The 26,842-nt window shown below is 58.8% G+C and overlaps 1 protein-coding gene across 4 annotated transcripts in view; it reads right to left on the bottom strand.

The window, feature by feature from the left end:
• The window catches only part of MTA1 (metastasis associated 1), a 50,233-nt gene that overhangs the window by 785 nt on the left and 22,606 nt on the right, over nucleotides 1–26,842 (bottom strand). Inside the window, exons 3-21 of one of the 4 annotated variants that reach the window (XM_064293103.1) lie at nucleotides 25,040–25,133; nucleotides 21,320–21,370; nucleotides 20,678–20,804; nucleotides 20,541–20,604; nucleotides 16,317–16,434; nucleotides 12,217–12,319; nucleotides 11,469–11,568; nucleotides 10,617–10,805; nucleotides 7,987–8,061; nucleotides 7,431–7,489; nucleotides 6,759–6,874; nucleotides 6,260–6,411; nucleotides 5,972–6,161; nucleotides 5,650–5,739; nucleotides 3,958–4,110; nucleotides 3,819–3,854; nucleotides 1,968–1,979; nucleotides 604–635; nucleotides 9–160 (exon numbers count right to left, since the gene is read on the bottom strand). In XM_064293103.1, the coding sequence (XP_064149173.1) occupies nucleotides 9–160; nucleotides 604–635; nucleotides 1,968–1,979; nucleotides 3,819–3,854; nucleotides 3,958–4,110; nucleotides 5,650–5,739; nucleotides 5,972–6,161; nucleotides 6,260–6,411; nucleotides 6,759–6,874; nucleotides 7,431–7,489; nucleotides 7,987–8,061; nucleotides 10,617–10,805; nucleotides 11,469–11,568; nucleotides 12,217–12,319; nucleotides 16,317–16,434; nucleotides 20,541–20,604; nucleotides 20,678–20,804; nucleotides 21,320–21,370; nucleotides 25,040–25,133 (1,913 nt within the window). The other 3 variants (XM_064293104.1, XM_064293102.1, XM_064293105.1) reach the window with 3 other exon arrangements.

The following is a 26,842-nucleotide window of genomic DNA, read 5'->3' as shown; positions in this document are numbered from 1 at the left end:
CTTGCCACCTGGTCTCCTCGGTGGCCATGTAGAACACATCATCGGGGGCGTCAATCCAATTCATCCGCCGCCGCTTCACAGGGGGCAGGGAGCCCCCCCGGATCAGGCGCACTTTGGTAGGGTATGACTTCCCATTGAGCAGCAGGTTCCGGCTTGGTCCCTGCAGCAGATGGGAGGTGAGGTGTGACAAGGTGGTGTTGGGGGCTCAGCCACCTCTGGCTGCCTCAGGTCCCCCAGTGTGCACACAGGATGGCAGCCCCTGCTGCGTCTGTGCTAGGCACCACACAAGCAGGAGGGAGACACCCAGGGCTGCAGCAGCTTCTTTGCCTGCACAGACCCCACACCCCCGCCGGCAGGGCCTCCTGAGGGCTGTACAATCCCCTATTTGCTGAGCCTGACACCAGGGGCCTGTGATGGGCGGTGCCCGCTCCCCCTCCCAGATGCCCCCATGTGGTACCTGGCAGGGTCACACCCGCCTGGGGCATGTGAGCGTGCAGAGGGGCTGTGGGCACCCGACGATGCTGTGTGCGCTCTGTGTGTGGGTGAGTACATGTGTGCATGTGCGTGTATATTCACACGCGGGGGGTCAGGACCCCCTCTTACCATGTGCCTGGTCTGTCCGTGGTTTGTCAAACCTGAGGGGAGAAGAGAGGACAGGACCATAAGACCCCGGGAGCAGCGACCTGCTGACAGCCACAGCCTGCACAGGAGGGATCAGGCTGCAAGGCGGTGCTCCAGCGTGGCGGGGAACACCCTTGGGCCTGAGCTGTCCTTTGTCCAAAGCCACGGCATCCTGTGCAGGCCTGCCCTACCAGCTCTCGGGGCTCTGAGCCTGCACTGGGCTGGGCAATAGGGATACCTGTGCTTGGGCTCCAAGGAGGCAGGGCCTTGGCCGGCTGACAGCTCACTCACCAGGGCTGCGCCACCCCTACCCACTTGACTGGGCCAAGACAAACGAGCTGTTTACACAGTAATCAGACGACGCCCAGCACTGCTGTCAGTACAGCAGCAGCGCGTGGGGCAGGCAGAAAGCCACTCCAGACTCCAGGTGTAGCTCCCCACAGGGTCTCAGGGCTGCTTTGGGTCAGGCCACCCCGGGAGGAAGCTCCTAGGAGCTGGGCAGGTAGGGTGGCCAGCCAACTCTGGCCATGGCACAGGTTCCTCCACCCCGTGGAGTCAGGTGGTCTGGAAGCCACTGGCTAGACCAGGCAGCCACCACCTAACACATGGGGACGAGCATCCGCCTCTAGGCCTACCACCTGAGCCCTGGCCACCCCAGCAGGGCCACTGCTGCCTCTTTGCTCTGCCTGTGTGTGGAGGTGTGTGATGTGCACGTGTGAGCGTGAACAAGTGAATGTGAGTGAACGTGAGTGCATATGGGCGAGTGTGCATGTGAACGCATAGGTGCAAGTAGGTGAGAACATGCATGTGGGCGCATGTACATCTATGTACGTGTGTGGGCATGCATGTACGTGAGTGTGAACGTAAGTGCATGTGCACATGAGCCTGTGTGTGTGGAAGTTCACATGGGGTGTGGACCCGGCTGGAGCTGGGGGGCACAGGGGTGCCAGCAGAACAAAGCCTCCGACTCCAGTGCCACATGCCTGCCCACCTGCCCGCCTGCCACATGGCTGCCCACCTGGCCACCTGCCTGCCAGCCCACCTGCCCGCCACATGCCCGCCCACCTGCCTGCCCGCCCACCATGTCGGCCTCACAGGATACCATGTCCCAAACACACACTTCTCAGCCAAGGTTTGGTTCGAGGAGCAGAAACAGGCAGCCCAGGCCCCACCCGCAGGCCAAAACGCCCTCTGCCAGAGCACAGCCAGGCCCAGCCTCTTTCCTCCCTGCTCCAGGAGCCCCACTGCTTGAGCGGAGGGGAGGCTGTGGCACATGGCAGCCCCCAGGCCATGAGTCGAGGTGTCTGGCAGAGACCCAAGGCCCAGAACCCACGGCAGACACTTACCTAGGAAGGCTCCTAGAAGTTTGACAGATGGCGGAGGAAAGAAAGCACACGTTTCAGAGTCAGGGAGGGAGGGGCGGTGCCTCCCCCCTCCCCATGCAGCAGGCCCCCAGGCTGCGGCACAGTGATGCTTGGCGGTGGCCCCTTGCCCAGGCTGGACAGAGACCTCCACAGGCCCCATCTCCTCCCACAACAGAACCCTCCTGGAACCCGCAGGCTGGGACTGGGGTCAACACAACTGGTTTTTAAAAAAATCAACTGAACTAAACGGACTTTAATCTAACTTGTTTTTTTAGCAACTTTCCTCAACACAAACCCAAAAGCCCAAAGATGTTTGCTGACGAGGATCGCTTTCTGTGCAAGACTTGAGTCGGCCATTCCCACAAAACTGGGGACGGTGGGGGCTGGAGGGCCTATCCAGAGGGAAGGCTCCTGGGGGGCTGGAAAGAATGCCAGCCCTGCCTTGTCCCACCCCACAGACTACTTGGGAGGACAGAGGAGAGGCCCGTGGAGCCCCAGCCCTCAGAGTTCTTTACCACGGGGCAGATGGAATGCGATGGAGAAGACTATGTCCCATCTCAAGCAAGTGTGTGAGGGCCAAGGCAGCAGCCAGCCGGGCCAGGTGCTCACTCTGGGCTCACCTTGGAGGGGGGCCCAGTGAGAGGTGAGATTCCCCAAGATCAGCCAAGAAAGAGGGAGTGCCAAGGGACAGGACTGGGGCCTGGATGCCACCATCTCTGGGTCCCCATGGCCCAGCCACAACTCGCAGATGGCAGGACATCCTTGAACAAGACCATACCTGGGGGTTCCACACCCAGAGGCCCCATCACACCTGGGGGCTCCAGCTATCCAACCCCAGCTTCCCTTAGGTACCCAGGCCTGGTTCCCCTCAGAGGAATTGGCTCCGTCCACCATCGGTAGGATACTGGGCCCCCACCCAAGTAGACGTATATCCATTTACAAACTACAAACATGTGCTACTAAGGTCAATCGTTAATGGCTTGATGTCTCTCTTTTCCCCGCTCTGAATAAGAAGGTGTAAGCATGAGTTCTAATACTCCTTTCTCCCTGGAGGTAGAGAGGCCTGCTGGCTCTGGGAGGGGCACATGGGGCACCATGTCCACCCTGTGGCCTGACCAAGGTTACTGGGGACTGGAGAGAAGGGCCTGGGTGTGCTTCTGCCTCTTTAGGTCGGCATCCCTGGGGGCCCTGGGGCCTCCTGGTCACTGCTGACCCCACGTTGAGGGCACCGAGGCCTGCTCCTCACCCACCCTCTACATGCTGGTACCCTAACCTTCTCCCACTGCCTCAGACCTGGGCAACCTTTCCATCCCACCTTAACCCCCCACTTGGGGGAGGTGCTGCTATCTCAGCTCAAGGACACCCCACCCCAGTCACACCTCCTACCCTAGTCAGAGCTATCCCTAGAGTGCCCTGCCCTGCGGGAGGCCCCAGACCTGCCCCCAACAGCCCCCACAGTTCAGGGAGAATCAGGAGGGGTCAGGGTCCTGCAGCTGCTGGGAGACCCCCACCCCACACCCCCCAGGCCGCCTGTGCAGAGGTGCACACAAAACTGCAGGCACAGCCCAGGGCTACACGAGCCAGGCACAAAGCATGCGGCAGCCACAGCGTGAGCGCGGGGCAGTGCGGGCACCAGGGCCACGGTGCAAGGCCGTCCACGGGCCGGGCGCTGGCCGGGCCCCACCACCCACTTGGAGGAGGTGGCCTGGGCGGGGTGGGCCAAGGCTGGCGCTCGGCGTGGACTGCCTTGCACGCTTGCACGCCCGCCCACCCTCCAAGCAAGCAGCACAGCAGACACGGCCCGGCTGGCGCCCAGTGGCGCGCCTGCCTTACCCCTACTGGGCATCAGGAGGCGCTTCTTCATGTTGCCTGGCAGCGCCCGGGGACAGAGAGGGAGAGAAGACACAGTGTCAGCGGGCGTTCAGGCGGGCGTATCCCCGGCCGGCACCCAACACCCGTGGGCCGCGCTCACCGTCTGTCCCGTTGTGCTGTTCATAGCTCCGTTTGCCCAGGATGGTAGGGGAGCCGTTGTTGATGACGGGGGCTGCCTTGGCGGGGGTCAGGCTGCCGGGCGCACCAGCCATGCCCCTCATGGGCTCGGGCTTCGGAGGGCGAGGGTGGGCCTCTGTCAGGGAGACACGGTGGACTGAGGGCAGCTGCCTGGTAGGGTAAGGGACAGGGGACCAGCCAGACCAAGGCAGGTGGGTTGGGAGGCTCAGGCTTTGCCTCAAGGGTACCAGTGACACCATCGAGAGCTACGTGCCACATTCTGACCCCACACGTTGAGCATGGCGAGCTCCATGCTAGGATGGCTCTGTCAGGGGCCCCCGCCACCCTCACTCCGTGGCCAGCAGAGCACTCCCCAGTTATGCGGCCCCAGGCCACGGGGAAGGGCCGTGTAGAGGCTCTGGTCAAGGTGACTCTGGTCCCCTCCTTCAGCCCTCAGTTTCCCAGCACGTTGGGGGCCTTGGGGGAGGCCTGGACAAGGACATGGCTGATCTGGGGCACTAAGGGGCCCCTCCCAACTGGGCCACACCAGGGGATCCGAAGGAAGAAGAGGTGTGTCCAGTAGGGCCTGTCCCCCACCTGTCCCTCCCCCTCGGGGCCACGCAGGGAAACCTGAGGACCTCCAACTGGGGCAGGGGCAAGGTCACTACCCCAAGACCAAGGCTGCCATGGGCTCAGAATGGCCCTAACCAGCACAGGCCCCCCACATGGCCAGCCCCTCAGCCACCAGCCTGGGATGGTCAGGATCCAAACACAGGCCCAGACAGCACACACTCTGCCCATGAGATGCCCCGTTTCCAGGCCACTGGAGCTGGATGGCAGAGGGCTGGCAAGTGGCCAGACGACAGGGTGACTACTTGGGGCCTGTCCAGGGACACACTGCAAGAACTGGACCCACATAAGGCCCTGGGCTACACCTGGGTCTGACCTGGAGGAGCTGGCTGCCAGGGCTTGGAGTCAGAGGCTCTGGTGGCCTTCTGAGGAGCCGGCCAACGCCCACAGGATGGAGCAAGGCCAAGCCTGGCCGACCCCGCCCAGCAAGTGGGGCCAGAGCCATGGTGTCTGCGGGCGGTGAGCTCATGCCCCTGGAATGTCCCTCATGGGGACAAAGCCACCTCCACAGCAACGGAGCTGACTCACAGGCCTGGCGGGCCACTCAGCTCCTCCTGGACGTTGGCAGAGCCCTGGGAGCAGGATGCCTGTGGTGGGCTGGGCAGTGGGCAAGGCTGGTCCAAGGACGTCAGCAGAGGGTGAGGGTGCTCCCTGAAAGGCTGCTGGCCCTCACCAAAGGCTTACCTGCCCCAAAGACACTGGGGTCCTGGTGTGCCCAGGGGCAGCAGGCGCAAAGGGAGCAGGCTGGGGGAGCTGGACAAGGGTAGGGGGGCAGAGACCACCCCTCATACCACCTGGGATGGGTCAGGGCTGTTGGGGCCCCAGGGCCAGGAGTGGGAAGCAGCACTGCCCCTCTGCTCTGCTTAGGCCTGGCACGGTACACAGGGGCCGGGCAGCCACATCCCAACAGTAGCTCCCAAGACGGGTGGCAGGTATGGCAGATGTGTGGGGTGCTGTCCTGGGACACCCACAGCCTTTGGGCACCATCGAGGCGGCCTCCTCCCTCCAGGCCATCCAGTGTGGCCTACCGGGAGGGCAGGCTTACCGAGGTACCGGAGCACGGCTTCCAGGGGCTTCCGTACCACCTGCTTCAGCACCAGCGGGCTCTGAGAGGCCTCGGGCAGCCGGGCCGTGCCTGTGGGAAACGTTCTGTGTGAGGGGAGCCACCTGTGGGTCTCAGCCTGGCTACTGGGCTGGCACACAGAGGAGGGAAGGGGCGGGCCCTGGGAGAACTCTTGTCAGGGTTACAGAACCTCCCCTGGCCTGGACCCCTCTGCAGGGTGGCAGGGGGTCACGTGTCACTGTTGTCACTCCACTAGCGTCCCCTCTCGTCCTGCAGGGACAGAGTGCATGTGGGGGACACTCACACTCGGCCTTGATGGCGGCGCTGTTGATGGGCATGTAGGGGTGCCGGGCAGCATGGCAGGGGCGCAGGATCTCACGGCACAGCCGCCGGGCAATGCGCGTCAGCTTGGTGGTGTGCAGGTAGAAGGCCTGCCTTGTCTTCATGGCAAACTTGGGGCTCCCGCTGCTCCGGGCCGGGATGCCGTGCGGACTCTGCGGAAGGGGCGCGGCGGCCCGACACAGCGCCATGACTGGGGGCCGGCCGGGGGAAGAGGGTAGGGCATGGGGGAGGAGGAGGAGCACCCCCTTACCATGTTACTGCGGTTGGGTCCCGGCCTCTCGCCATCTAAGCGGGTTGGCATTTTCAAGCCACCATATTTCTTCCAATATGTCCAACAAGAGGCACAGAGACGACACTGCATGTTAGGGGGACCCCAAGAATACCACTGGTAAGACTGTGTGGCTACGGACAACAAAGTTGAAGATATACATGTTCTTAACAGAACCAGTGACGTCAGAGCATTTCAGAGCTGCCACCTCCCTCCCAGCCCAGCCACAACCCCACCTGCTGAGGACCCCGCCTACAGGTGCCTTGCCCACCACCTGCACACATGTCCAGAGTTAAGTCCCAAGAGGTACCGTACTCCTTTCTGGCTCCCCCGCGCCCACCTCAAACCTCTGCAAGACTCGGCCCCTCCCCTGACAAGGTCATTTCAGAACCCTCTGGGCTTGGGAACAAGAAGGGGCCCTGGCCAGCGCTGCGGGAGTGGTCTGTGGGGCAGGCCTGGCGCCAGCTACAGCATCACTTACTGTAACAGCTCTCGCAGGCCCGGCCAGCACCGGGGCTCTGGCCTGGCGCCCCCGTGCCGTTCACCACACCCGCCTTGACGCTGTTGACGTTGATCTGGTTTGGGTTTGGCTTGTTACTTAGAAAACAGGGAAGAGAAGGAACGACGTCATGCAGAGCCAGGCTGCAAGGGGCCTGAATGCAGACCTTGCCCCAGACCAGTGTCTAGAAGTGGTTCCCACAGACCTTCTACCATCCATAGAGGCTCTAAACCCTCAGCTCTGAGGCTGAGCACTAGGGCCAGCCACTGCCCACCCTCCTCAGTGGGATGGTCCAGCCCCATGGCCAAAGACCCCCTTCACTGACTCCCAAGACCCCCATGTGTCTAGCACTGGGCCAGCGCTAGGCATCGTGGGGCTCCCTAGAACCCCAAATGGGCCAGACTCCACCTCTCTCCAGGGCTGTCACAGCTGCCTAGTATAGGCATGCACCCTTTGGGGCTCCCGCACTTGCCCCAGCTGGAGCCGTGTTCTCGGCCCTGATGTCCCAGAGCCAGAGCCAGGCAGTGTGGGAGCCCCAGCCACCCTGTGGTCTTCCGGCTCAAGGGGACACAGCCATGGGGGCCTGCCCCTGACCCTGGAACTCTGCCTGTGATCGCACCATCGGCCCCCAGGGATTGCAAAGGCAGGACTTACTAGTTGGGTATATAAACTTGCTTTAACTTGCTCTCAGCTTCAGCCGCTTTCAAGCGTTTCTTCAAACACACAAAACGAAGGGTCAGAGGTCAGCCAGGCACATTGTGCACCCCCCTCCCCCAACCAGGATGGGAAGCTGGGTTGAAGGGTCAGGCTGATCTCAGAGGCCTGCAATGAGGGGCAGAGCACCGTCGGCTGTCCCAGAAGGCACACGGCCAAGCCCCAGGAAAAGTCACCCCAAATCCACACAGAACCTGGGGAACAGCTAGAGGGAGGGGCCCCGCCCAGGGTCTGAGCACAGCTATGCGCCTCTCAAAGCTGTTTTTCCTGAGCTCATCCTTGTGCACTCTGGGTCCCTGGCCCAGCGCCTGCAAGGAGTTTGGGTGGGAAGGCCTGGACCAATGAAGCCAGAAGCTCACCACTCATGGGGCAAGAGGATTAGGCATAAAGGGCACAGAACGGACACAACCCAAGGAGTATCTCAGGCTAGGGTTTGCTTGCTCATGATGTGGGCACGCAGTGGAGGGACCAGTGCTGGCTTTGGCCACTCGCTCACCTGCTGGACGTATCTGTCGGTTGTCTTCCACATGTAGTAGTACTCGATGATGCTGGTGAGGGACTTCCACGGGAGCTGGGCAGGAGAAAGGCCAGGTCATGTCGGGCAGGGCAGGTGATGAGACACAATGGGGAAGGGGCGCATATGGGAGAGGACACTGTGAAGTGTGAAGGAGGCCAGTGGTGGAGTCCCAGGGAGCGGGGCACAGAGGGTAGGGGCAGGGAGGCACGTGCTCGAAGCCTTGTGCTGGCCTGCCTCCTCTCCGCCTGCGAACAAGATGCCGAAAACAACAGGAAACTTCACAACACAGACAAGTTGGAAAACAAAACTGATTCTGAGTGCCAGGCACCACCAAGGCCACAGAGCCCCACGAGGGTCACATCACGGCAGTACCAGCAGCCTCACGCCCTGCCTTCACGAGGCTGCACTTCACGGTGGTCTCAAATGTAGATTTCTTTTAACACTTCTTCTCTAGACCAGACAATCACTTTATGGCTTCTCTATTCCTTCTATAAAAGCTTAGTATCATTGCTCAGGTTAATGTAATTTTTTCCCACCTGTGGACAGCAGTGTTTAAAGCTATGAATTTTCCTGTTTCCTTGGCTACATCCCAAGGATTTTAGGTTTGCACTGTTTTCATCAAAATTGTTTTCTAGTGTTCTATTGTACCATCGAGTTCTATCTTAAACTACCTTGTAGGATGGTAATTTTTCTTAATTTCTCAGGGATTGAGTTCTTGCCCTTAGTGAAGTCTAGCGACATGGTTAGAGAACCCAGCTATAAAATTTTTGCTTCTTTGGTATTTATGGGTATTTTTATTACAATCCATTTTCTATAAACATATGGAAAAGTTATATGTTGTGGTATGAGTTTATCTAATAATTCTGCCTTGTTAAATATAGAATTCAGATAACTTCTTTCTATTTTTAATCCACTTGAGCTGTTGGAAAGAAAAATAAGGGAAGACGTTCTCTCAGAGGGAGGTTCTTTCAGCTCCTCCTCTTGTTTCTATCCGGGTTGCTTTGTTTTGTTGCTACATAGCTTGGAACATGTAGGTTCAGCACTGGTGAACCTGCCTCTGTCGTGCCCTTGTGCAGTGCTTTCTACCTTAAATTCTATTCAGTCTATTCACTGCCCCACTGGCTTTGCTTTCAGTCCAGCTGATGGATTCTATTTCTAGCTCATGTCATCTCGTTCATTTTTTTTGGTCTGAAAAGATCTCTCTCATTTTGTTTAGTTTATTTAGTCAAAGTTATACACATATATGGACTGCAGAGGCCTCCCGTTCTCTAGGCTGGTCAGAACAGCAGCCGCCCACCCTCCCCGCCCACAATACTCCTCTTGCGTTCGTACTCAGCTGAGATTCACTGCTCTTCCTGACAAGAGCTACTGCTTCAGGGTTGAGTTTTGCCCTACAGGGCCTTGGCTGGTCCATCAATGACCCCTGGGGGATCGACTGTCTGGCCAGGCTTGGGCCACCTTTGTCCAATGTCAGTGTCACTTCTCCTTCCAGGCTGGCCCTTCAGTCTGTGAGGCTCCTTGTCTCTTTCACCCCATGTTTTATTTCTTCTGCTCTCTGGACATTTCCCAAGCCTCTGCTGCACTGGTCTGGCTCTTTGTCCTGTCAGCTTTGTCGTTTACTGTTTCAAGTGGCACTTGTGATCAGAGGACAACGATCCCGTGTCCTGACCCTGCTCACAGGCTCCTTCCCAGCCCTGAGACGGCCCCTGCCTCCTGGGAAGTCATACCCCACTATGTTCCCCTCCCAGCCTGCTTACTCTCTGCCAGGACAGCCTATTGAGCTTTGCCTCTGGCTCTGAGAACACACTTCCTTTCAATGATTCTCAATGCATTTTGCGGATTTAAGGGGAGAAGGCTCCGGAGGGCATAGCTCACTCTGCTCACACTGGAACTCCCATAGGGGATGGGGCAGACGAGCTCACTAAACAGAAGACCCCAAACTCATGAGAACTTTCAGAGATACAAATAAGTTTAGTGAAAAACAACAAACCAAAAATTAAGAACAAAAATTTAAGAACCAAAGACAAGTATGGGGTTGGTATGTCTTGGCAAGAATCCCCCCCAAGCGACCACCCAGGGATAAGTCCCCAGCCACAGCGGTGCTCTAACCCCACGCTCCAGATAGGTACCCCTCTGCTGTCCTCTTCCTTCCAGTGGCCTCAGCACCATGATGGCCATTAACACGCAGGGTAGGGCAGGACATCTGTGGCCTCTGGGGGCCATGCCCTGCTCTGGAGTAGCCGCACGAGAAGAGGGGCCATGGATTGGGGAGGGGGCTGCGGCATGACATGGGAGATGTGGCTGGGACAAGGGGGCTGGCTGTAGGCCAGCCGTCCAACCAGTGAAAGCAGCAGCCACAAGCGGACCCGTGTGACTTAACATGGGGCTGGGGGGGCTGAGGGTGGGGAATACCCGGGCCATGGGGCACAGCACCGTCTCCTGGCTGAGGACCTTCCAGGGCTGCAGGGGGCACGAGTGGGCAGAACAACCCCACCTTGACCAGCAACCCCAGTGCCCATGCACAATGCCCCCTGACCCCACCCTGGGACAGGAACACAGCACCACAGCTCCTCTTGCCTACCTGCGTGTCCCGCCCCCTCAGCACTTACAAAGTCCTGCTGGATGTCTGTGAAGTCCTTCCCATACTTCTCCAGGGCCTCCTCAAAGAGGTTGGCCTCCGAGGCAGACCACTCCTCCATCTCATCCCGGCACAGCACTGGCCCTCCCTGCGGCACCAGGGCCGAGATGGCCTTAGAGATGTCATAGATGTTCTTGTGAAGCGTGTCCATGGCGTGGAACTGTGTAAGACAGTGAGGGGTTGGCCTGGCACCCTGCCTGCCTACCACATCTACGGAGCCTCCCTGAGCCCCCATCCCTACCCCAGACCCAAGCACATCCTTCCTTTGGGGACACTGTCCCCGTGGAGGGATGCCTGTCCCCCCAGCACACATGGCTAGTGTTTGGCGAGAAGACTGCAAGGGCAGAGGCTGAGTGGGGCAGCTGGGGCTGACCAACCCACCTGGGAAGAGCAAGGGAAGTTCTCGGGTGGTAGCGGGTGAATGGGGCCCAGTAGGGCCTCAGGGACATGGGGGGAGAGGAGGGACTGCAAATGGCAGCAGGCTTGTTCCAGGGGCTGGCAGGAGAGCCCTCCATAGGGGACCCAGGAGCCTGGTGAAAGGCTCTCGCTTCCCCGTAAGTACCCCAGGGAACAGAGTCCAGCCCTCTAGGGGCAGCGGACAGGATGGCCCAGGCCACTCCACATCTCTTCTGGCTGGGTGGGTGGGGACCCCAAGGAGAACACACCCTGTGCACATGGATCCAGAATGTCCACCTGCCCTTGACGAGCAAGAGGTGTGAAGGAGTGGGGGGCATGTGTGTGTGACAACCTGGCAGCCTGAAGCCCACTAGGCTCCCCCGAGCCAACCGGCGTCCAATACATGGGGCAGACAGTGGGTGCTCACCAGGGTGATGTCCCGGGAAGCGGCTGCAGCACTCATGTGCAGACTGGGCTGGCGGACAGAGCTGCTACAGTCCAACGCACGCGCAAAGGTGCCCACAGAGCTGGGGGACAGGAGACTCAAAGTCACAGCTCCACACGGCCACCTGGGGCCTGAGACACCAAGGACTTAACTTCCTCCCATGCTTTGTCTAGACTGTCCGCAACCCTGGCTGGGGCTCCCTTATCAGAGAACTCTTGGGTCTTCCTCCTCTGTGATGAAAACTCAGGGGTCATCTTTTGAGTTGTCTTGTTCCCCAGTTGTCACTGAGATCAGGTGACATTGGGGGCACCCCAGGCCTCTACACCTACCTTCTCCCTCCCATGACCACCAGGGCTCCTGCACAGGTGGGAGCTGCTCCATTGGTGGCAAGGTCCCCATGGCTCTAGGGTCCACACCCTTCTTCCCTCCCTTTCTGAGTAGCCATTTACCCAGCCCCCTACCCCAGTCTGGCAGGTCAGGTGGCTGGGGCTGGCACAGTGCTCACAGCCCGTCCCTGCCTAGTCCATCCCTCAAAGTGCACACTAACCCCAGCCCCCAACAAGCCGTCTTCGGGAACCACTGGGGCCTCTTCAGGGGTAGGGGCCGTGCTCAGGAGAGAAAGACCCTGAGCAGTTGGCCCTGTGGGTTTCACGCCACTCACACTGGAGGTCTTTCCAAGACAGGCATCACAGCCCTGGCCCCCGCACCCACCCGCCCACCTACTGCTCACCGGGCCACCACCAGGAACTGGTCGATTTGTTTGTCGATGAGGGGGTTGTGCGCCTCCCAGACCTTCGTCTCCAGCTTGGACTGGTCACGCCCATCCTCCTCACCTGCAAGAAAGGAGACCACAGCTGCCTGAGGCAGGCTACCTTCTGAAAGCAGCCTTGGCTGCAGGTAGGCTCTAGGCCTCCATGGGCCCGTTCCTTTCCCTGGCCTGCACTCTCCTGCCCCAGATCTGGGGGACACTCAAGGTGGACAGGCAGGCGGGCAGGGGCTACCCAGAGCTCCAGGGGCAGGCTGGGCATGTGGTAGACTCTTACCTGGAGACACAGAGCACCCGGGCTGAGTGGAGCCCAGTTATCTCTGGCCAAAGACTCTGGAGAGACTGAGAGGCCCCAGGCCTGGCCCCTCCTCAGAGCATAGCTGTGATAGTGGCTGTGACAGATACCAGGCTCCTGGGAGGCCTGGGACAGCACCTTTCGTTAATGACACTTTTTATTTTGAGATCTCTTGCCGACTCACACGCAGCTGTGTGAAGTGACATAGAGACTACCTGTGGCAACAGCCAGTATGCAGGACCCCTGCCGAGCCCTGGACAGCAAGGACCTGGGGCAACTATAGCACACACGGACCCTCATGGGGCCAAAAGGGCCAATTTTATTCTGTCCTTGTTTCCCAGGCGAGAGGTCCCAGCCTGGCACCGCCTGCGAGCTCCCATTCTGAGCCACACAGCACCTGTCCATCCACGTGCATGGATGGCCTTGCCATTGTCCCATACATAGTCCCCAGGAAGACTCGAGGCCTTAGACAAGGATGTGTCCCAGAATCAGACACAACAGGATCTGCTGATGGCACCAGGCCAGAGGAGCCCACTCAAGCTTTGGCCCTGAACTGTACGACCAGCAGAACGGTACCGTGTGGCAGGTACACAGGTGTGGTATGTACACGTGTGCAGTAGGTACATGTGTGTGCCAGGTACACAGGTGTGGTAGGTACATGCGTGTGGCAGGTACACACGTGTGGTAGGTACACATGTGACAGGAACACACGTGTGGTAGGTACACGTGTGGCAGGAACACATGCGGCAGGTACACATGTGTGGCAGGTACACACTGGGGGCTGGAGCAGTGGCCTGATGTTGTGTAGACTGGAAAGATGAGACTGACATGGTACATGACACACGGTGGTGCCTTCACAATGCACCATGCACATAGACAAGAGGACACACACACCACAGGAAATGTGATCACCTGTGGGGGGCAGTAAAATGGAAAGGAAACGCGCATAAAGCGAACAGGCCACCAAGAAAGGGCAGCATGGGCCTCGGCTAAGATGGGCCGACTCACAGAGGCCCCATCCCCTCTGCCATGCCACCGCCACCCTCGCTGGAGCCCCCCTTCCCAGTGGCAGCCCTCTCAGCCATGGCATCCCTCCTGGACAGTGCCTCCTCTGGCTGCCCTACCCATGGCCAGTCCATTGCCACCTCCATCTGAGCACCTGCTGACTGTTCAGGGCAACCTGCCCCAGGTGGCAAGGACAAGGTCCACTTGTCCTTCCCTGAGGCCCAGCGCTTCGTGGGGGTGGTGCTGTGAGTGACAGCAAGTGCGGGCCCAGCTCCTACCTGCTCCCCTCACAGCTCTGCCAAGAGGAGGCAGGGTGGCAGGCCTAGCTCGATTCTGGCAAAATCTGCCTGGGGGAACCCAGGAGCTCTCCAAGGTGACAACTCCTTTTGTTGTTCTGGGGCATTTTGCAAACAACTCTGAGCTGGCTCATCAAGAAGCCATGGAGCTGGTGACGGGACGTTCTGAGGGTCATCGGGGCTGTGAGCATGGAAGGGGCCGCAGACACTGTTAGAGTGCTCAGCGAACAGCTGGGCAGGACAACAGAGCTGTGCCTACCATGGGTGCTTCCTCCTCATTCCTAAAGCTGCTAACAAGTATTCAGGGATACAAAGGCACAAGGCCTGTGATTACTTTAAAATATTTCAGCAAAATGAAACAAAGACAAAGCAAATATAGCAAAACAACTACTAATGCAAGTGGGAAGTCCAGGGGCACTTGCTCCCCTTCTCCGTGTGCAAAAACCCCTGGGACCCAAGACCACAAAGCCCAAGTCACATACGGGTGCTGTGCGCCGCGGTCCCATGGCAGTCACGGGCCAGGGTCAAATTTTATTATTTACTCCCGGCCCCGCTTCTGTCTCTGCTTCCCCTCCTCCAGCCCTGAGACACACCCTCTCATAGGTTTAACCTGTGATCCTCCACTGCCTTCCAGGTGGTTACCCACGTTATTTAAAAGCAAACAGATTGGCGGCTGACAACACGGTAAGCACACGCAGTACACTGATGCACACCTTCAACTGACTGTACAAGGATTCCCCTCAATAAGTGTACACATGTGTATGTGCGTGTGCACGTGTGTCATGTGTAAACGCAGTCACAGGGTCCTATGGGACAAAAGTATACAGTCACACGCATGTTTGCAGGTTCTGTGGAACAAGTCCCTGTCCTGACAGCTGAAAGGTGGCAGAAGCTACACTGACTCGGATGGCATACAGCCGCTTTCTCAGCACGGGGACTGCCAGACGACCCCAACTCCCTGCTCCAGCAAGGTAAATGCAGGGTGGACCAAGGGTTTCATTCAAGAATGAGGCTGTCAAAGCCCTGGAAGTGAATGCTTGGAGCTTTTTGCAGTTTGGGGGCAAAGAAGGCATTTCTGGCCCAGATACATGGGCCCAAAGCCCCGGCGGAAGAGGCTAGTTGGCCCGGCCCTGGTCCCCTGCCCTGCTCACTTGTGTCCCTTGAGAGCCCCGGCACCAAGGCCTGTCCTTTGTGGCATGGGCTCTGCTGACCTGCAGGCAAGATGTGTTACAGCTTCCACGAGGGTGGCCCCAGCTACCTCACAGCTCACAGAGCTGAGCTTGGGCATCTCCCACTGCCTCACCAACAAGGAGGCCCAGCCAGCGGCCACACGTGCTCTACCCCGCCCCGGTCATCATGACAACACTGGCACACCTCTACTTCACCGATGATGGGGGCAGGACGTGGGCCCAACCCTGGGGGGAGCTACTCCTCACCCATTGGTCCTGGACACGGACACCCACATGCACTCCTCTGACTGGCTTTGAGGTTTACATTTGGCACCATCTTCCACTTATAGGAGGCCCTGAAATGCCCCTTGTGGGGCATGTAACGGGTACCAGTCAGCAGGTGACAGGTTCAGGGACAGAAAAGGAAGAACATGACTTGTCATGAGGAGGATGAGGAGGGGCTGGGGTTCTGAAGCCAGACGCACGCAGGCTCTGGGGTTCTGCCCCTCCTGTGGTACCATGGCAGCTCTGCCCACCCCACAGGGACTCGGGGTCCCCACACCCTGAGACACACCAGGGCCCCATAGGCTGGAAGGAGGCCTCCTGGGTGTGCTTTTTTGAGGGACTGGCACGGCCTCCATCGGGCACTTCCTTGTTCTCTGACCCCAGCCAGTCACTAACCTCCAGGACCAACTGATGCTGTCCCCAAGGAAGATGCAGGGTAAAGCTAGCCCCCCCATCCCCACCCCCCTGGAGTGGGATGCAACCGATAGAGAGAAGGATAGATGACCACCAGCCTCTGGGACGCCTCAGGGCCAGCCTTGGAAAGTGGTCCAGGTGTGAGGGAGGGAACGAGTGGGTCACAGCCCATGTCCACGCTTGAGCGTCCATGTCTACCCCTGCGTGTGTCCGCACCTGCCAGTGTCCACACCCACTCCGGGAGCGTCCACCCCTGCCACAGGAGCGTCCACCCCCGCCCCGTGAGCGTCCACGCCCATGGGCAGTCTCTGCACACAGGGCTATCCCCAGACAAAGTCAGCAAAATGCCTGCAGAGCCATTAAAAAAGGGAAGTTTTTTGGAGAGAAAGAGCTTTAGGGATATAATGGGAAATAACTGCTGAAAGGGATCAAAACCCAACGTGCCAGGTAGTGCCATTGCTAAGTCCCATCTCAGGGGTCTGGACACACTGCTGGGACCCTAACCCCACCCACAGGTCAGGCTCCACGAGAGGCAGTCAGCGCCCTATCCCTCCTGTTCCCTCGCCCGTGGGTACCCGCTGCAGCTGGCTGGCCCCCTACCTTCCTTCAGCAGGTCAGTGATGTCAGCCTGGTACCGGTTCCCCACGCGGATCTCCCCCTTGTCAGCCAGCAGGGTCTTCTGCTGGGGGTCATAGACTAGAGAATAGAAGAAGAAATCCTGAAAAACACCACACAAGACACAGCAGGTTAGCACATGCCAGTGGGCATAGCAGCATCCTTGCCCCAGTGCCTGGGCAAGGCCCCGGGATACGCCCAGGGAGTCTGGGGGACACAGGGGCGCTGACAGGCTCCCTGGGCCCTCAAGGCAACGCCTGGGAGGAAGGCCATGGTGTGCGGCCACAGGGAATGAGGAGGGGAACGAGTCCATTGTGTGACATCATAGCGACAAGAGAAGGAAAAGAAACACCAAGAATGAGAAACAGGGAGAAGGTCAGAAGCGACCATCACAGAAAACGAGGGTCTGCTCGATCTGATCAAAGCTGTGCGATAGGAGGTACGAAAACGGCCACACTTCTATCAGCATCAACACTGAACATTTAACTTAAACCAACCTAAACAGAGGATAAGCGAACAGACCTGGGCAGGACCTGGAGTGGTTACCACAGGAACGGAGCTCTTCTCATGGCAACTGTCCCTCTGCCTTTAGACAGCAGTGCGGCCATAGCTGTCCCCCGGCCAGCCAGTTACACCCCACCGTTCAGCTGTGTTCCTTGTAAACAGCTCAGGGCTGGTTCCCATCATTGCTCAAGAAACCAGTCACGTCTTTAACTGGCACTCACTGTGTCCGCGGTAGATGTATTATGCCCACCACCTGCGCTCACGCCCACCACCTGCGCTCACGCCCACCACCTGCGCTCACGCCCACCACCTGTGTCTGGGCTTCTACGTTCTTTTTCATGTGTCTATTTGGTCCTTTTCTCGATCCGTTTTTCGTTGTTTATTCCAAGCTTCATTCCATTTCCCCCTCCACCATTCTGAAAACGATCCGCTCTGGCCATTCTTCAGTGGCTCCCTTTGCAATGTCCGCACTCTCCCAGGTGCTGGCTGGAGCTGACCGGCGCTGGCGCCTCCTACTGACAGGGCATTGCCCACGAGGCCTGCGCTTGGCTTCCAGGCAGCGGCCCGCCCTCAGGCTCTGTGCCAAGTCTCTAGGTCCCTCCTTTATCTCATAAAATGGATCAGACTTGTGTATTTTCTATTCCATCAGCCAAGATCTTGGTGGGTCTGAGTCTGCTGTGTTGTTTCTGCTGATTCTGGCTCCTTTGTGTGTGATTTTTTTTTTATTGTGAGCCTGTGTTTGTCAGAACTTTATCTGTGAGAATTATCTGAGGCTTGGGCTGGGGTCGGCTGGCAGGCCCTGAGAGGTACTACCAACCCCAGACCACTGTAAATTAAAAATTTTAGACCACATAAGTGCTCGCTGCAGAAGTCCGCACTGAGCAGCAGGAGGGCTCCCAGGTATCACGTGGCCCAAACAGAAGCTTAAGTGTTTTCATTACTTGAGGATTACCTGCTTCCTAAACAGACAGATGAGCAACAGGGACCGGAGACAGGCACCCCAGTGCTCATGCACCAGTCCCCAGCCACCTCTACTCACCTATGTGTACAGCAGAGGCTTTCTACAAAGCGGCTGATACGGCATTTACTATCTTACAGCCTGCTCTCTGGATCACCAGTGCCTTTTCGTGCCTCGGATACATTTCTGCATCATCACTTTCATCGGCTGCATAGAGTTTATCTGTGAAGCTCTGTCACTAAGGGTCTTTCTAAAACCCAAGCGGCACCTCTCACTCGCCAGCCTCTGCCCTTGCCTGGATGGCCTCCCCAGGCTCCAACTTCTCCTGAGGTCAGTTACCCACAGCCCTGCCCACTCCGCGCTCCAGGCAGCCACCTCTGGGCCCTGCCCACTCCGTGCTCCAGGCAGCCACCTCTGGGCCCTGCCCACTCCGCGCTCCAGGCAGCCACCTCTGGGCCCTGCCCACTCCGCGCTCCAGGCAGCCACCTCTGGGCCCTGCCCACTCCGCGCTCCAGGCAGCCACCTCTGGGCCCTGCCCACTCCGCGCTCCAGGCAGCCACCTCTGGGCCCTGCCCACTCCGCGCTCCAGGCAGCCACCTCTGGGCCCTGCCCACTCCGCGCTCCAGGCAGCCACCTCTGGGCCCTGCCCACTCCGTGCTCCAGGCAGCCACCTCTGGGCCCTGCCCACTCTGTGCTCCAGGCAGCCACCTCTGGGCACACAAGTTCTGCCCTTTCTTGGCTGAGTCCTACTTTTCAGCACTAGTTGTAAGCATCATCGCTTCATGGAAACTTCCTGACTCCTCAATGAGTTAGGGTCCCTGGGGCATGCCCGCAGCACCATTCTCCCTAGATCATTATCGCCTGCTCACTGTCTGTCTGTCTGTCCTCCCACCCACCCACCGTCCATCTACTCAGTTGTCCAAACATCCGCACCTATCCATCCACAGTCCACCCAACCATCCATCCATGCGTCTGTCCAATGCGCCCACCCACCCACCATCCATCCGCCCACCCACCCACCATCCATCCGCCCACCCACCCACCATCCATCCGCCCACCCACCCACCATCCATCCGCCCAACCAGCCGCCCAACCATCCATCATCCACGTCCAACTGACAACACCTGTGATGAGCTGGACTCTGCATGAGGGGTGGGGACTATGGCCATGAGCAGGAAGTGGTAGTCCCTCCCCACCACAGAGCTCCTCGTCTCATTAGGAGCCAGACACTAAAAGGCAGTCAGCAGCCCATTTGAAGTATGTCGTGACGGGTGAGCGGAGGCTGGGGGGCAGGCTGCAGGTAAGCCCCCTACGATGTGGGGTGACACGTGGCTATCCTGGACCCCCCCCCAGAGTGAGCAGCCTTTCTCACAAAGCCCCAGGTGGACTGAGGGACAGCCAAGACAGAGACAGGATGCCACTGGCACTGGCGACATGCAAGGTGGGGAGCCCCTTCTAGGGTAGCCTAGAGCTTGCTGGACATGGGAGGGGGACGGCTGGCAATGATCTCAGGACACAAAGCTCCTACCAGGGCACAGCAGAGCCCTGGACGACACTGAGACCCCAGCTGCAGGCACACAGGCCCGGGGCCCAAGGACACACCTCCCTCCTTACCTACCCCAGGTGTTTTCTTAAACTCTCACACACGTCCCTCTAAGTAACAAAAGGGCTCCAGCTGTATGAGACCCCAACTGGCCTTAGGGAGTCTGACCCCCAGTAGCCATTTTTTACAATATCCTCAGTGCGGTGGCCTCAGCCAGGAGCATCTCTGTCCCTGAGGACACGTGACGTTGGAGAGCTTTCTGGTGGTCACAACTCAGGTAGGGGGAGGGATACTGGCATGTAGTGAGTAACACCCCCCTAGGGGACAGGACAGGCCCCCGCACAAAGCCACAACCCCAGTGTGGGCTGTGCCAGCATCCCAGTCCTCCAGGCCAGCAGAAGCCAGCCTGTGCAGGATTAAGTCCCGCTGCCCTTGTGATGTCCGCACATCCAAGGCAGGCATCACAAGGCTTGTGTCCAGCAAGCCCCCACGCATGGCGGGGCCCAGTGCAGTAGCAGCAGGAGAAGCCTGAGGACAAGGCACCACGAGCCTTTGCTTCAAGACCCCACTGGCTTGGCTGAGGTGGACGCCTACCCAGGCACTCATCAGGGACAAGGAGTTTGGCTCTATAGTCCCAAGTACCCAGCATCAATCTCAGAAAGAGATCATCACCACCACCACTTGTCTCCCAGATGTGGTTCTGGATTGGTACAACTGGGCATGGACGCCATGGCCGCCCATCTGAAGGGGAACAGTACCCCCAACTCCACAGCTGCTGTGAGGCCCTGAGGGGTCCCAGTGCCCAGTTCCAAGCAGACATGCATCAAGTCTGGTCACTGTCACTCATTGCCCTTGGAGACAGTCCACTCCACACAGGAGAGTGGGCCTGGCTGTGGCCCTGGGGCCCCCGCCCAACCGCGTCCTCCCCATGAGGGGCTGTATACAGCGTCCTCGCAAGGTAGGGGGCCTTCCTGGGGTGGGGGAGTGGACGTCCACACGCTGATCATCCCAGGAGCAGGTGGACACTGAGGCAAAGGCCAGAGACACAAAGAAGCGGGGAGGGCACCGACCGAGGACAGTGATCATGCCACCTGGTTCCTTCCTCACAGGTCAGCCTGGCTCAGGGAGCAGCTGAGCCTGGTCATGGGTGAGGTGGGGCCGTGGGGCCATGGGGCCAGGGCGGCAAGGATGCGGTGCGACTTACCTCCCGTTCCAGGTAGGACTTGAGTGACTCGGTCTCGTTGAGCAGCGTGACGCTGCACTTGCCCCTGGAAGAGATGGGGAGGCATTAGGGGTGTGGTGGTCAGGGTCAGTGCACCCCCGGGTGGTCCGCGGCCCCACCTGATATGCGTGGCAGGCAGGGACTCCAGCTGCCTCGACAGGAACAGCTCACGGTGCCGCAGCTGGTGCTTGAGCTTCTCAGGCAGATCCACCATCTCCGGGTTCTCCATCTCCTCCTCCATCTCCCCTGAGGACGAGAGGCCACTGGCACTTCCTGCAGACTCCCAGGCTCCACGCAGGCCTGACCTGGCCACCCCCACTGGACGCTCAGTAGAGCTGTGCCTGTTCGTGCCCTGACCACCTGAAAGCATGGGCTCCCCTGCCCCGGGCATCAGGGGGACAAGAAAGGAGGGAAGATGACAGTGCAGCCCTGGGAGGAAGAGGAGAAAGCAGCCGCCGCCACACACCTGGGGTGGCCAAGCAGGGGGCCCCTCTGTCTGTTGGTCCCACCCCAGCCCCAGAGGCCACACAGCCCCGAAGCCCACACTGGGGGAGCACCATGGGCAGCCGTGGGGGCCACCAGCTCTGCGCCTGGCACACAGCCTCTGTCCACACACAGCTCAACCCTCAGGATCCCACAAGGCTGGCCCAAGGGACACCCAGCTGCTCAGCCAAGGCTGGGCCGTGGTCACTCGCTGGCCTATAGGAGTGGACGTGCAGCTGTAGGCTGTTCTCACCCCCATCCCCGAAGGAGCCGCTTACCTTCCTCCTCGTTCTCCGACCCTGGTCCGGCTTTATAGCAGACTGACAAAGCTAGATAACAGACAAACATAAACACGCCCACGGTAGAGGTCAGGACAGCACCCCAGGCACGGCCACCCAAGGGCCCCATGACCACACAGCATGGCTGGTGGAGAAGGGACAGAGGGTGTAAGGGGTGCAGGGCAGTCCCTGGAGGGAGACCTTGGGGCACGGGACACCCCATCTGGGCTGAGGCATAGCCTTGCAGGGGCTCCCTAAGGGTCAGAGGCATGGCGAGGGACAGAGAGAGGGGATGGGGGAAAAGAGGTGCTGAGGGGTTGAGGACACCAGCCCACTAGGTAGGTGCCAGCTGGGACAGGACTCCAGGAAGGGGCACAGAGCAAGGTCAGGGGCCGCCCCTACCCACTGTGCTGACTCGAGTGGGGCTGTCAGGGTCGCCCCAGTTGCAACACCCCAGGCATGCCCCTGGGCCCTAGGCAACTCTGACTCTACCCTCCCAGCTCTTGAAAGGTACCCTGGATGCCCCTCTGCTGACTCCCAGTGGCGGCTGTGGGAAGTCCTGGCTGCATGTTGGCCGTGGTGGACTTCAGGGGGCAGCTGGGGTGGGGTGGGGTGGGGGGAAGCTCCATACAGGAAAGCACCCTTGTCCGTTCAGGGTGGCCCTGCTGAGCCCCAGGCACCTCAAGCATCCACATGGCCAAGCCCACTGTAGCCGTCACCTTCCTGCCACAGAGGGGCAGAGCCCACCAGAGCAACCCTAGTCCCAGCATCAGCCAATAACCCCTTCTTAAGGGACCCCATGGGCAATCTGCACCTGTTCTCAACCCCCCAGGGGTACCTACAGCCTCAGAAATCGCCATGGCTTCAGCTCCAACCCCACGAGGGAGCTGAGACCCCCCACCACCTGCAGGTGCCAGACAGGGCCTGGGTCAGTGGAGGCCTCTCTCTGCACCTCCGCACGTGGCCTTGGGGAGTCTGAGCTGACCGTGGGATTAATCCAGGGCACGGCAGGCAAAGCACCTTCTCTGGAGATGCAGCACACCAGCCCTGGGCAAGGATGAGGCCCTACCATGGATGAGCTGGTTCTGGCCCAAGAGTGACCCCAGGTATAGCCCTGCCCCAGGCTGCCCTTGACCTGGTTGCACCCTCCAAGCCCTCGCTCCCCTCAGCCAGTGACCCTATTCCATGGCCATCTCCTGATTCACCCAGGAGCCCACCTCCTATCCCTCAAGCCCCAGCCAAGTCCCCTGCCTAAACTCCAGCCCCACGTCCAGTGCCTCCTGGTCCCTCTCCACTGGATGCCTGCCAAGCAGGCCCCCAAGACCTCATGTCCAGACCCAGCATCCTGCTTTCCCATGACCCCACCCAGCCAAAACCAGGGAACCTCCAACCACATTCAGTGTGCAGTTCTGGCTGCCGCATAGTAGGCTCCGCACTGCACCTGCCACCTGGCCAGCCCCACCTGCATCAGTATGAAACATACACACACAAATATACAGACATACACATAGGTACATACACACAGAGATACACCTAGACACAGACACACACATGTACTTGACACATATACAGATACACCCAGGCACACATGCATACACACTGACACACACAAATACACACATACGTACACATTCAGACGCACATTTGACACACGACACACCCCCAGACTCTCTCTCACACAGACACACGACATAAGCCTGAAGCCTGGCAATCACGTCATGCTGGGAGCCTTACGGGTGCACAAAACATGCCTCCAGGTGGGCCTCCCACAGGGAGCTTTCCAGGGACGGGGTAGGGGGCCCTGTCAGGCACCCAAGGGTTCAGTGCCAACCGCCCGGCTAGGTGCCCCCTCTGCCCCATCCTGCCTGCTCCAATGCGGCCCTCTGGAAAACCTGCCCTGCACACTCCCTCTCAGAACACCGGCTGCATGTCCAGACCCCCTTGTCTCCTGGAGCCCCTCTGACCCCTGCCCAGGCCTTTCTGGGCCCTCAGACAAAGCAGCCCCGCTGGGAAATCGGGCTTGCTCCATGTGCAGAGAGGGTCCGTCACCAGCCTGCCCGACTTGGCCACCACTGGTCACCACAGCACTTCCTGCTCCCCAGGCCTCCCTGAGGTGACGCCAACGGCATCCCGGGCAACTGCCCAGCACAGACCAACCCCGAACATACAGGGGGCCCTTCTTGACACTCCTGCAGGGCTCTGGCCATGGCCCGCCCTTGGAGCCACGAGGAGTGTGGACCAGAGACCCCAGCTCCTTTTCTCAGCACCCAGAGACCACAAGACACGGGGCTGGGCACAGGCTTGCAGGCAGCAGTCTGGAACCAGCATACCCCACCTGAAGCGCCTGTCCTGAACACAGCCCGCTCCAACATCTTTAGAGATTAGACCCTGTACTGGGGGACAACATACCCTAGTTACAAGACATCCACGAGGCATATGCTGCCTGGGAGCAACACCACAACCAGGTGGGCAGAAAGGGCACCTAGACCCTGGACCCAGCTCCCCCATGGGGCCACCCAGGGTCACACCCTCTGGGCCAGCCAGTCCACGCCCTCACCCTGGGGCTTCACTGGGAGCTCATGTCTCCTCTGTTCCAGCCCTGATGTCAGTGCAGGGCTGAGGGGTGCACCTCGGGGCACCAAGGGTCAGCCACAAGGCCTGACTTGGCCGGGGGAGAGACTCAGGACCACGCTGGGTCCCAGAAGATCCAGTCACAGGGCCACGCCTCCTGGAGCTCATTCCCCACCTGGGATGCCTGAAGCCATCAGGCCCTGGGCACCACTGAATGGATCTTCCCACCTGACCCCCACCTTCAGGGACCCAGACAAGGCCTGTGCTGACCACCTCGGGGGTTCAGCAGAGAAGACATCGGGAGGGATGCCTGTCAAGCCACAATGAGAAAGGTCACCACCAGTGTGCAGATTGTAGGGTCTGGTGGCAGCCACCTACCTCATCCACTGGGAGCACCGCTGCACAGACCTCAGCCCCACGGCCCCTGGCTTGGGCAGATGCATGGCCAGGCTGGTGGGCCTCCCTGAGGGATCCTGGTCACAGTGTGCCAGGGACTTCGCCCCCCACCCTGCAGCGCTCCCACCTGCAGCTGCCCTTCTGTCCCTCCCTCCTGCAGTCAGGGGCTCCTGTCTGGAGGGAGGGAAGGAGGCCCCGTGTGGGGACAGAGGTTGGTGGCCCTAAGGCCCAGAGGAACACCTGCTTAGAGCTCAAAGCCAGGCTTTTGTAGACTTCACTGTGAGCTACACCACACGGAAAGACAGGGCTGGTTTTCTGCAAGCAACATCTGGAGCATAACGGAGTCTTCTGGTGAGACATCTCAGTGTCTCTGCCCAAGCCCAGGTGTCTCACCCCATGGCATCCTAGAGCCACCTCCAAAATTAGGCTTATTAAAATAAGACTTCCATCACCGCCCTGCCCTGGTCATGCCCCACACGAGCAGCAGCGGGAGGGAGAAGGGAGGGGCAGGGGAAGGGGGAAAGGAGAAGGAAGGGTGGGGGGAGATAAGGAGGAGGCAGGTCAGAAGGTCAGTGACAGAAGGACACAGATAAGACAGAGAAAGTGAGGAGGGGTCCTCAGCAGGGCCAGGCCCAGAAGGCCACACCCTGTGGGTGGGCATCAAGGCCACTGCCAAGGCTCCACATACAGCTTGGACCCCACTCCCCGCCTGGTCCCTCCAGGTGAGTGCTGCGGGGTGTGGCCTGGACTCACTGGCATGCTTGTCGGCCAGGGCGATGAGCGTGCTCGAGATGTCCCTTCGTCTGTAGAAGCACACCACCTTGGCCTCCACGTTCCCATTGGCCGTCTGCAACAGCAAGGCGGGTGTGTGAGGAGGGCGCCTCAGGTGTGGGCCCCGCGGACAAGGAACGGACCCTGTGCAGCCCACAGGAGGCAACGGCCCAGCACGTAGGGAGGACACGCCCACCCTCCCTCATACCTCCCATTGGAGCAGGTGTACCTGCACCCTGAGAACATGGGGACAAAGTGAAAAGGACCCGGCGTGGAGAAAAAGCCCAGCTCCTGGGAGCCCGTGTGCTGGCTGGCATCTTAGGCCCTACTACCCACTCCCCACTAGGACCAAGGAACCAGGCATGGGTGGGCCCAGAGAGGCAGGGTGGCCCCAGCAGTGCCACAGCCTAATGACTCGACCAGTGGTGGGCCTGGGCTGAGCATCCTGGCCTCTTTGGAGACCCCGACAGCAGGCTCCTCCCCCAGACCTTGCGGTACAGCTGCTGCTACTTGACACCTAGCGACAGAAGCAGAGACTGTACACGAAGACCTCGCCAGACGGAACACAGAGAAATCAAACTGACTATATCTGTGGAAAAAGACGATAGAGAAGCTCAATGTCATCAATCAGAGTAAGGCTAGGATCCAACTGTGGCACAGACCATCAATTGCTCATATGCAAGTTCAAGATGAAGAAAATCAAACAAGTCCATGAGAGCCAAAATACGAAGCTGAGTATATTCCACCTGAACTTAGAGACCATCTCAAGAATAGATTTGACACACTGAACACTAATAACTGAAGACCAGATGAGTTGTGGGATGACATCAAATCTGAAAAAAGCAAAAGGTCACTAAAAAGACAGGAAAGAAAAGACCAGAATGGATGTCAGAAGAGACTCTGAAACCTCCTCTTGAATGCAGAGTAGCTAACGTGAAGAGATGACGAAGTACAAGAGCTGAACAGAAGATTTCAAAGGGCGGCTCAAGAAGACAAAATATTATAATGAAATGTATAAAGACATGGAGATAGAATATCAAAAGGAAAGAACACACTAAGCATTTCTCAAGCTGAAAGAACTGAAGAAAAAACTCAAGCCTTGAGTTGCAATACTGAAGGGTTGTATGGGCAAAACACTGAACGAGGCAGGTGGCATCAAAAGAAGATGGTATACAGTCACTGTACCCAAAAGAACTGGCTGACGTTCAACCATTTCAGGAGTTAGCATATGTCATGGATTGAATTGTGTCCCCCCTGCCCCCAAATATATGTCAACTTGGCTAGATCATGATTCCCAGTATTGTGTAATTGTCTACCATTTTCTCATCTGATGTGATTTCCCTAGGTGTTGTAAATCCTGTCACTATGATGTAATCAGATGGATTAGTGGCAGTTATATTGATGAGGTCTACAAGATTAGATTGTGTCTTAAGCCAATCTCTTTCAAGATATAAAAGAGAGAAGGGAGCAGAGAGACAAGGTGACTTCGTATCATCAAGAAAGCAGCACCGGAAGCAGAGCACGTCCTTTGGACCTGAGGTTCCTGCACTGAGACACTCTCAGACCAAAAGAAGACTGATGACAAGGAATCCTTCCTCCAGAACTGACAGAGCCTTTCTCTGGAGCCACTGCCCTGAATTCGGACTTCTAACCTACCAGACTGTGAGAGAATAAACTTCCCTTTGTTAAAGCCATCCACTTGTATTTCTGTTATAGCAGCACTAGATGGCCAAGACAAAATTTGGTACCGTGAGTGGAAATTTGGTACCGTGAGTGGGGTGCTGC

This window comes from Loxodonta africana, chromosome 10 (assembly GCF_030014295.1).
Source record: "Loxodonta africana isolate mLoxAfr1 chromosome 10, mLoxAfr1.hap2, whole genome shotgun sequence".
Taxonomy (NCBI): Eukaryota; Metazoa; Chordata; class Mammalia; order Proboscidea; family Elephantidae; genus Loxodonta; species Loxodonta africana.
This window is presented reverse-complemented; position numbering and strand designations above follow the sequence as displayed.